General features: G+C 34.8%; 1 protein-coding gene across 1 annotated transcript; it reads left to right on the top strand.

The window, feature by feature from the left end:
* The first annotated feature begins 4,644 nt into the window (after positions 1-4,644).
* On the top strand, positions 4,645-6,737 carry LOC132308862 (ubiquinol oxidase 2, mitochondrial-like). The gene is made up of 4 exons (XM_059807127.1): positions 4,645-5,223; positions 5,554-5,682; positions 5,833-6,321; positions 6,444-6,737. The coding sequence occupies exons 1-4, from the start codon at positions 4,873-4,875 to the stop codon at positions 6,501-6,503; spliced, it is 1,029 nt and encodes a 342-aa protein (XP_059663110.1). The 5' UTR covers positions 4,645-4,872; the 3' UTR covers positions 6,504-6,737.
* Positions 6,738-11,019: the final 4,282 nt, after the last annotated feature.

Here is an 11,019-nt window from a genome sequence, read left to right as displayed (position 1 = left end):
TTTAAAAAATTTCAAACTTTAATTATATAAATATTCAAATTTGAAATGGTAACTTAATAATTCTTAAAGTGAACAATGTAATAAATATATGTCCTCTTAAAAAAGTATGTTGCCCAAGTGTGACATCTAATATGGGATAGAGGGAGTAGTATGCTTGGCTCACCCAACATATTTTCGGGATATCTATGGAAAGCATGGATCCTTGTTTGTTGGGATATCTATGGGAAGCATGGATCCTTGTTTGTTGGGATAAATATTTTATATATATATGAAAAAAATAATTTAATAATGAACGGAAAAAATAAATTAATTTTGAATACAGGTATAAAAATATAAATAATTAAATTAGTAATATATGATTGTATAAACAAGTAATTTATAAAAAAGAAAAGAAAAAGAAACCCTTACATTTTCAATGAATTCTATGTATATGTGTTTGTTTGTCCATTTTAATTGAGTTCTTGTCTTGGTATATTGATAGCCATGTCTTCATTTATTACTCGGCCATGGAATCACTCCAACCAATGGTGTTAGAAAGAGTAGGGCCCTGTTTAAGGGAGCTTCCTGATGCCAAGAAGTCCTATACTAAGAAAGTCCTTGAAGAAGAACTTTCGATAAAAGGAATTTAAATCAGAAAATATGTTTGGTATATTTAATTTTTAAAGTCCTTTTGAATTAAGAAATAATTTCAACCACATAATTTAATATTTTTAAAGTGACAATATTATCCTCACATTTCCTGAACAAGAACACCATGTATTAGAGAACCAATTATGAGAGAAAGTATATACAGCATTACCACTTCTAAGATACAAGTATATACATATAAAAATACACAATTAATCATTTTCCCTTAGATTTGGATAACTCCATAATTATTCATCTCCATGTTAATCTTAATTTGGTGCAAGTCCATCTTAAACGAAAATATCACTTCAAAGCTACCTCTTTCGGGTCACAGCTTACACCAGAGTCATATAAATGCACCATTACCATGAAATACACTTGTGTTAGTTCAAAACCCTTCTCATATATATATATATATATATATATATATTGACTCCCCCAATTCTTTTTTTTTTTTTTATTTTTTATTTTTTTTATCAAAGAGGCTAAAAAAGGGAAAATCAAGCAAAACACACGTTCACACCTAACAAAAAAGAAATAATAATAATAAATAAATAAATCTAAACATGATTCTTTATTTTCTGGTCAATGGAATCCATGGCGACGCACAGAGGTAGTGCATCACCAATCGGCTGGTGGTGCCAACAAAGAAAACTTAACGCCTAAATCCGAATAAGGGTGCATTGTATTAATTTTTTAGAAACTCCACCAATCGGCTGGAGGTGGTAGCGGTCACCATCAATTTTAACGATGCCGGCAAAGAAACTGGGATATAAGAGAGAGGAAGGAGGATGAGGGACTCCTGAAGTAGCGTGTTGTACAGAAAAACAATGGTTGTAATTTAATAAATAATAAAGGTTAATATAGGCAATGTAATCAATATTTAAGGATAAAATAGTAATCTTATAATATTCCAATATATTCCAACAACCCATGTTTTGCATGTTTTGAGAATCCTATATTGGAAGCATGTATTTGTAGCTTTAGCTTAACAGGCTTTTGATGGCTTCTAATTTTGTTAAAAGCCCATTTCATTAATGCCACCAAACACCCATTTTTTTTTAGGAATGCCTTTTTGGGCTTAGAAGTCCGTTTGAAGCCCTCAGGAACCTCAGCCACGCAGGGCCTAGGTATATTCATTTGATTTTAGTGTCTTCTAAGCAATACTCTTTTCACTATTGTTGAAATTGAATCAAATGTTACATAACTCTTGTCCACAAGCATTCACACTTAGGGATGGCAATAGGGCGAGATGGGGCGGGGATTCCATTCCCTATCCCCATCCCCGATGCATTTTTCATTCCTTATCCCCGCCCCCATCCCCGCTTAAAATTTTACCAGAATCCCCATATCTGCCCTTGCCTCCGACACCTTATCCCCGTCCCCGCCCCGGCCCCGGTCTCATAAATTTTTTTTATTAAAAAAAACACATTTTTTCTTATTTTCATATATATATTAAATCTAATTTAGTAATAAATTATTATACGTAAGGGTATATTAGTAACTTCACACTTAATCAGGGCGGGGTGGGTTTACCCCATCCCCAGCCCCGGCCCCGGCCCCGGCCCGATAGGGATTCATAATTTGCCCGCATCCCCATCCCCCGTTTAGCTAAAAGGATCCACATTCCCGCTATAAACGGGGCGGAGCCTGGCGGGGATGGAGAATTTGCCATTCCTATTGAATCACACTAAATGTGGCAGCCGAGAATCAACATCCTAAAAAAAAAAGAAAAAAGAAAAAGATAATACTAAAATTTATAAGTAAAATGATAAGTGATTTAAAAACCAGAACAAAATCTCAACAATTTTACTGTGAATATCTTATAACATCATTATAATTGATGACATTATAATAATATCTTGAACTCATTGTGAATAAATTTTAAATAATATATATATATATATATATATATATATATATATTTTTTTTTTTTGAATTGAGTTGAGTACAATGAGTGATCAAACTTGAGCCAAGCCCAATCTTGATTAAAGCTCGAATGTTTTGTGAATTCATGTTTGGCTGAGCATCTCCTAAACTTCATTTTATCTTGTTTACTTTATTTATTTGTTTATTTATTTATTTATAGTAAAACAAATTCACATACACATTTCCCTTACTGAGATCCAATCCCAACCTCGCTCCCTTCAAAAAGCAAAAATTACCAATGTAAAAATGTTGACTACTAAACTTTTATGAAATTCTGAGAGGTTTTTTTTTGCAATAACTGACATCTGGTACATAATTTGTCAATATATGGTTCGGTTGTTTTTAGAATAGGTCTCTCAATTAATTATGTATAGTATTATGTCTGACATTGACACTAATTCTTTCTCCTATTATGCATGAACCTCACGACCCATTCAATTTTTTTTTTGTTATTTTACTTCCTATTCTACTTTCTAGATCCATTTTAATTATTATTTTGAGTGAGGGTTACGTTGGCAACATTTCTATGCTTGGAATCTTGGACACAAATTCCTGTATTTACATGGTGATCACAAGAGAATCCAAATTTCCTAACTCCTTATATATATATATGTATATATATATATATAATTTCCTACGTCATCACGTTTGTACTATTTACATAGGTGAAATGTCAAAATTTATAAATAAAAAAAAAAATGTCAAATTTTAAAAACTGTATCACGGAAGTCAGTGGACTTTAGTCTTCTACATAAACATGTGGGAAGAATAAATTATGTTAGGAAAAAAGGAAAGGGAGAGGGAGAGGGAGAGGGAGAGGGAGAGTCCCCACCTGATCAAACGAATGTATGTGCATTTGTTTTATTATTTATAATAATAATAATAATAAATAAATAAATAAATAATGTTATGAATAAAAGGGTTACCCTATAGAAATTATCCATAATGGCGTTTAAACATACATTCACTTTAATTTTTCCTCATATTAGGAATAGAAAGATCATCCAATATTATTTCTCATATTCACAGAGCTCTCGCTATGATTTGAAAAAATAAGAAATTTTTAAATATTTTAAAAGGTTAGATAATAAAAAAATAATAATGATATAGATTACAATCTTACTTAATAATAGATCTTTCGTCACAATAAATAAATCTATAGATCCCACGTTACATTTGTGAGACATGAAGTTTTGAATCAAAAAATAATTTTCACAGCTAACTTTTCATAAAAAGATTAAAAAAAAAATATATATAGAAAATTATGATAAAGTTGTGTGAATTCGTAACAACATGCTAAGAAAATTTTATTTTTCTTTTAGTCATGGAAGATAAATACTCCGTATTACTCACTCACACGCATTGTCTGTGTGGGAGAAGCTTTGGAAAGTGTGAATGCATGTAGGTTCATGATGTAACCTCAACACGCGTTAGGGTGAATGGTGTCGCAGTGGTCAAATTAATTACGTGGCGGCTGGCGTCTGTTCCCAGGTTAGTCTCCCCTGGATCACCAGCGGCATTCAAGTTAGAATTGTTCCACTCTTGTGGAACCAACACACACACACACACACACACACACACAATACAATACCCATTGACCAAGACTTTGACCTCATCACACATCCACCGCTTATTAATGTTTTGCTTTTCTAAACCCTGTACCCCAAGAAAATTCAAACATTTCTTTCCTGTAGTAATTAATGAATTTAATGATATTATTTCATCTAGAAACTTTCAACTTTAATTACTAAAATGCCCCTGCTCAAATTCGTTGTAGATGGGCATTTTTGTAAAAAAAATATCTACAGTATAGTATTCCGTACATACTAGAAGTTAGATATGGTTTGATAAAAAAAAAATGTTGCTACAGAATATAAAAATAATCAAAATATATAAATGAAAATATTTTTTATATTAATAGTAATGAAAATTAAATACGTAATATTTAGCACAGCTCATATATTAATACAATTTATACAGTATTATATATTGCACCAAATTAGAAAATGTAAAATAAAGTTGGGAAGCAATCAAGAAGATTCGTATATAAATAACAGCACACCAACAACTCATACACGCGAGGAAAACTGAACGAACCCGTCAACATTTCGATATAGAAACACACACAATTACCACTATATAAACCCTCCCTCAAACCCTCTCAAATTCATCTCAACATCCAACAACAAACAAAACACCAGAACGTTCTTTACAATCTTCAATTTCGTTCCAAACTACTACTACTAGCTCAACGTGTTTCTAGCTTTCATCTAGCTTGCTAATTATTCATCTTGTCCTTGGTCTGAATATCTATCAATGATGATGATGAGTCGCAGAGCGACGAGGGTCGTCTGTTCGGCAATGGGTCAAGCAGGCCCACGCTTCTTCTCAACTGCAACAGTTCGTTCCACAACTAATGAGTCGGTCACAGGCTTTCTTAATGCTAGACCGGAGAGGACAATTGTGACGTTGTTTAGGGTTCCGGTCATGGGTTTACGGAATGAGAGTACAATGGCCGTCGGTGAGGAGAAGAAAGCGCAGACCGGTCCGGCAGCAAGTGGCACCCCTGGTGGTCCAAATGACAAGGCTATCGTGAGTTACTGGGGCATTCAGCCACAAAAGATCACTAAGGAGGACGGTACAGAATGGCCGTGGACTTGTTTCAAGGTATGTATTAAAACACAATCATGCACCCCTCTTCTATAAATAAACTGGGCACAAAAACACACTAGTTTAAATAATAGATAATAATGTTGTCCAACATATATTTTTTTAGTGGTGATATATATATATATATATCATCGTGTCATTAGATAAATGTTTTTAATGTAATATTATAATTAACTCTTTAATTTATATATTCTCTTTGTTTTAAAAAGAACGTCTCTTTTAACAATTTTATAAAAAAATATTTATTTTGGGACGAGAAAGTTTATTTAAATGCACGTATGTGTGTTATTTGTGACTGATGATTTTTTGGATAAATATTGAATGAAGCCATGGGAGACATACAAGTCCGACGTATCAATAGATCTGAAGAAGCACCATAAGCCTGAAAAATTCTTGGACAAAGTGGCATATTGGACAGTCAAGGTTCTCAGAATCCCCACTGACCTATTCTTTAAGGTACATATATATATGGTTTGTTCTAGTTTTGAATGTTGTCTTGGACATCTACTTTGCTCTGTTTTCAAAGTTCGGATATATTTATTTTATTTTTTTGAATCAAATCACAGTTTAATGAATTATATATATGATCCATGTGTATGATTACAGAGAAACTTTGTGTATCGAGTAATGATGCTAGAAACAATCGCTGCAGTCCCGGGCATGGTGGGAGGGTTGCTGCTCCACTGCCAGTCATTGAGGCGGTTCGAGCACAGCGGGGGTTGGATTAGAGCTCTGCTTGAAGAAGCTGAAAATGAAAGGATGCACCTCCTGACATTCATGGAGGTAGCCATGCCCAACTGGTACGAGCGCGCTCTTGTTTTCGCGGTACAGGGTGTTTTCTTCAATGCCTATTTCACCGCCTACTTGGTTTCCCCAAAGTTGGCTCACCGCATTGTGGGTTATTTGGAAGAGGAGGCCGTTCATTCCTACACCGAGTTTCTCAAGGAGATCGATAATGGCAACATAAAGAATGTCCCTGCGCCGGCCATAGCCATTGATTACTGGCGCCTCTCACCGGACGCCACTCTCAAAGATGTGGTCTTCGTTGTAAGAGCAGATGAAGCTCACCACCGCGATGTTAACCACTTTGCATCGGTACATATTCTATACCTAAGTCTGTCACGTAATAGAATTTCATGTAGTTAATTAAGAAAGATGGAGTTTATTTGAATTGACTTGTATATCTATGCTTACTGGTTTATTTGAATGAATTGCAGGACATACATTATCAAGGACATGAGCTGAATGTTGCTCCAGCACCCATTGGATATCACTGAAAGATCAGAAATATTTTGGTTATTTAATTGTATCATGAGGTGTATACTTATAAGTGCAAGTATTTTCAAGTGCTTGTTTCTAGATTTTTTTAGTTTCTCAAACTTTTGTCAAGTGTTTTGACAGGTTCTATTACATTTGGTGGTTGATGAGAAATAACAATATGCATATACATTTTGAAGTTCATTGCCATGTATCATATACATCCTCCAATAAATGAGGGTCTTTTATCTTTATCCTTTTCTTTTCTTTATGCTCCTTATTTTGACAATATATATTTACCCGAGGTGGTTAGCTGTAAGCTTTCAATTGCTACAAACATTCGATCAATTTTGAAGTGACTAAAAAGAAAGGAATAAATTAAATTCCACCCAATTTGTCATTATTCAAGAAATGGTGGCTTGTCATGTCATGCTATATATATTATATACACATTATATATGTGTGTGTGTGTGTGGTTTCTTCACACAGCGGTCTAAGTGTAAAACTTGAAATAACTCCATATTCATTTAACATGCTAAATTCAGGGTGGAAGAAAATCACCTTCCAAGTTGTTGCAGTGTTGAGAGTGTACGGTGAAACTTTTCCATTCCACAAAAGAGAATTGGTCAGACAGATTTTGAAGTGGCCTCGTAACTTTCCAATTCCTGGAATACAAGTTAAGTCAGAATTCAACTTCTGCTATAAATATTCTTGGTCAAGAGCAAGAAAAGTAGATTCGTTGAATTTTGTAACCTTCATACCTGTGCATGCGTAGAATTAGATGCTCAACTACCTAAAGTTCTATTGAATTTCTTTTACTCTAATTTTAAATTTATGAGCTAATTGTGTTGATAGACGGATTGGTCAACGATCATGTTTCCTGATGTAGACGCTCTTGTACTTGCTCTTTCTTTAGGGTCAATTCTCATAAAAATTTATCAGGCTAATTGGACATGCACGTTAAAGGGGATCAATCTTATCAGAAGGGCGAGAACATTCGTAAGATACTAAGCAAAATTTAGTGGAGATCCAACAACATATATATATATATATATATATATATATATATATATATGGTCAGTCTGAATTTTGTGAGCCAAATCATACGAGGGCAAGGCTCTATATATTATTGACACAAGTTTTACAAGATGAAGAGTATCATAGCGAGCACAGCAAGTCCCAATTCTCAACATGCCATGTCTCACGAGCGCTCGTACGACATGGTCTGAGCTCTCGTTATTGGAAGTTAGCTACTGTTTATTTATTTATTTTTTACCTCTTTCGTTCACTCCGACCTTCACCGTGTGGGTTCTACATGGCTTATAGAATGTATGGAACACATATGGCTACGTTCGTATACGAGTAGGATGGTTCAAAAAGTCATTTTTACCCTTTTAACCCCATAACGAGCTACCTTGAACCAAGTTGTTTTCTCACATTTGCATGTGACTTCAAATGACTAGATATGACCCGGACGGCAGTTGTAAGGTCCCCAATGCGTCGCACGGTCCAAAAAGACCGAATTACCTTTATAACCCTAATTGGACCGGTTTAAGGATAGAGTTGATTTTTTCCACTTATATGTGGACCAATTCGATTACTAATGATTATTATGATATCATTATAGCCTTTAGTACACTATTTTGGTCAAAAAGACCATTTCACCATTGGGTGTTCCCGGGTTAGGACCCGATTAGTGATTCGAACACCGGGTTTGGGTCATTACAAGTAATATATATATATATATATATATATATATATATATATATATATATATATATTGTAAGGGCACTTTGATCATTTCATTATTTAATTTGGACTAAATAGAAGATTTGTCCTTATTTACACAAATTAAAAAATATAAGGGGGGTTTTATGAACAACAGGGGGCTAATTGCACATTTTGTAAATTATGAAAGTTCTTTTTTTTTTTTTTTTTTTTTGCACTTAACCCTTTAGTTATTCATTAACATGGGGTTAGGAGAAGAATGATGATGATCCATGAGTTATTCAGATTGAGTAAAATAAGAACAATATTTACCTTAGACTACATAAGGAAGAACCTCATTCTTATGATAAGGTGACCCAATAAAACATCAACAAGTATTAAAATTTTAAAAGAAAAGAAAATGATGATTACAGGAAATAGAAACCGATCCTTCCCTCTTTCTCTCTCACGCAGCGATATATATTACTTATGTGTTTTGAATCTAAAATCAAACATTGTTACCAACAAGCCATACTAGCCTCTTACCTCGCAAAAGGAGGTCAGGGGTTCAAGCTAGTCTCAGAAGAGACAAGTATGCGTGAGTACCAACTAGGAAAAAAAAAAAAAAATCAAACATTGTTTTTCGTTTTAGTGAATTGGACCATGTGAGTTATGAGTTAAATTGATCAATGGCAAAGTCTTCATCTCAGGACAAGTAATTCACCATTCCACCATTGATAGTCTTCGAGTTCGTACTCATCTACATCGATGTTGTCATTGTGGTGGGCTAATGTATTGCTTGTGTTCATCTTCGATGGTGTCGTTTTACGACTCCGGCAATGGGTTCATGTAACGACCCAAAACTAAATACCAATTATAAAAAATAAAAAAATAAAAAAATTTGGCATGACCTCTGCTAAAAAGGGGCCTACAATAACCTACTTAAAAAAAATGCAATGGCCTTTCTTGGCCTTTCAAGACTTATCCAACCTGTCCTAATACACAATACAAAAAAATATATATAATATATTCCCCAATACTACAACATCAACAACATCATCGTCATCCTATTCAACTTAAACATTTACATATTCTTAATTTACATAAAAAAAAATTTATGAAGTATCTTAGTTATGTTACATAGCCATGATTTGCAAAAAAAATTAATACTCTATTTCATAATTTAAGACTTCACCAAAGATTAACTAGTACACAAAAAAGATCAAAATAGATCTCTAGTCCTCTTCATGCTTGAGAGGGATCGGCATCCGCTACATTTTTTCCTGGCCCTGAAAATGTTAAATAATGGAGTGAGCAAAAAGCTCAGTAGGTGATTGACGGATTGATTACAATTATACATCAACCTTTGCAATAGCACAAATCATTGTAAAATAGGGCTATTGGTCGGGTAAGTCGAACCACTGGGACTGCTAGTTTATGGCAACTAAGATGTCTAGAATCACTTTTAGAATGATGAAAGGGTATATAGAGGTTTGTTGGCTTGTCACTAAGTAACTAAAATTAGAATGTGCATAAAACAGTAAATGAAAGGAATTTAAGATGAGAGGAACTTATGTAGAGAGGGCTAGGGAAGTGAATTCACCACCAATTATGTAAACATGCTTGCTTGCAAATAACTTAGGGGACAAAATATACATGTAACCATGATATGTAGAAATGCAAGACAACTACAATATCTTCAAGAAGTTCACACATTCAAGAATTAAGTATAATTCATCAAAGGTTGGTATAATTCATCTATCTAAACTAGGGTATAGCATGAAATATCCTTCCAAAGCTATGAACTATCAAAGTCCTCAATTTGTGTGGTAAGTGCACATGAAGAAGGATAATCCATCAAAAGGGAGGCCCTAAGCTTGGACTATCAAACCTTCCATACAACATGCCATTAAAATCATTTCATATTCTTATCTCCATTCTCACTATGGAGATGTAAGCCCTATAATAATGAAAATATACAATCTAAGACAAGATAATACATTTAACACCATCATTTATTGAATTGAAGAACATTTACAACATGTGCAAGTCTCTAGAATATGAAAATATTACATACACACTTCATTCCCCAAATCAAAACAAGATTATAGCATACTTACAAAGACTAGCTTCATCACCTCCCTAGGATAGGGAGTTAGTTGCTTATGGATGCAAGAGATGAAGGAGAAGAGATGAAAACCCCCTCCATTTTCGTGCTTAGAGCTTAAAGAACACACAAACTCACTTTTTACAATATTTCTCTCTTTAAAAGCTTCTTAAAATTTTAGACAAGAGATAAAACAAGCCTCCCCTATTCTCTACCACAAAATCTACTTTTTATCCTCCTCCTCACGAGCTCTAACCACCCTAGAGCAATTAGGACCACAAAAAATGCAAAAGGGGACCAAAATTAGCAGGAAATCCGGAGCAGGTAACTGTCATCTGCAGATCCGCGGGCGCCCGCGAGTGTTCAAAGTCCGAGGGGAGCTACTGGCATAAATGGTGGGCGCCCGCGGTGTCTCGGCGGGGGCTCTGCGGGGCCTCGCCAAACAAGGCAAAGAGTTGAGGAGTTTGGCGGGCGCCTGCGATGGCGCGGCGGGCGCCCGCGAGGCCTTGTGGCTGCAACTTCATCAAGGCTTCTTGTAAGCCTCTTCGAGCCAGAGCGTTGATGCGGTTTCCACTTTGAACACTGAGCCACGATCTCCATGCATACGAGGACTCAAGAGGACTGGACGATCCCCAGCAACGGCGCACCTACTTCAACAAGAATGATGTCAAAATCGATTCTTTAATCATATTTGGGGAAACCGACCTGAAACAAGACAAAAG

This window comes from Cornus florida, unplaced genomic scaffold, assembly GCF_030987335.1.
Source record: "Cornus florida cultivar Cherokee Brave unplaced genomic scaffold, ASM3098733v1 CherokeeBrave_3.0.0_Hap2_Chr05, whole genome shotgun sequence".
NCBI lineage: Eukaryota > Viridiplantae > Streptophyta > Magnoliopsida > Cornales > Cornaceae > Cornus > Cornus florida.
This window is presented reverse-complemented; position numbering and strand designations above follow the sequence as displayed.

Bases quoted from the DNA above. Each gene is read 5' to 3' on its own strand.
- LOC132308862 (XM_059807127.1), top strand. From the start codon at position 4,873: ATGATGATGATGAGTCGCAGAGCGACGAGGGTCGTCTGTTCGGCAATG. The intron at 5,224-5,553 runs GTATGTATTAAA...TATTGAATGAAG, and splicing joins GGCCGTGGACTTGTTTCAAG to CCATGGGAGACATACAAGTC. The intron at 6,322-6,443 runs GTACATATTCTA...AATGAATTGCAG, and splicing joins ATGTTAACCACTTTGCATCG to GACATACATTATCAAGGACA.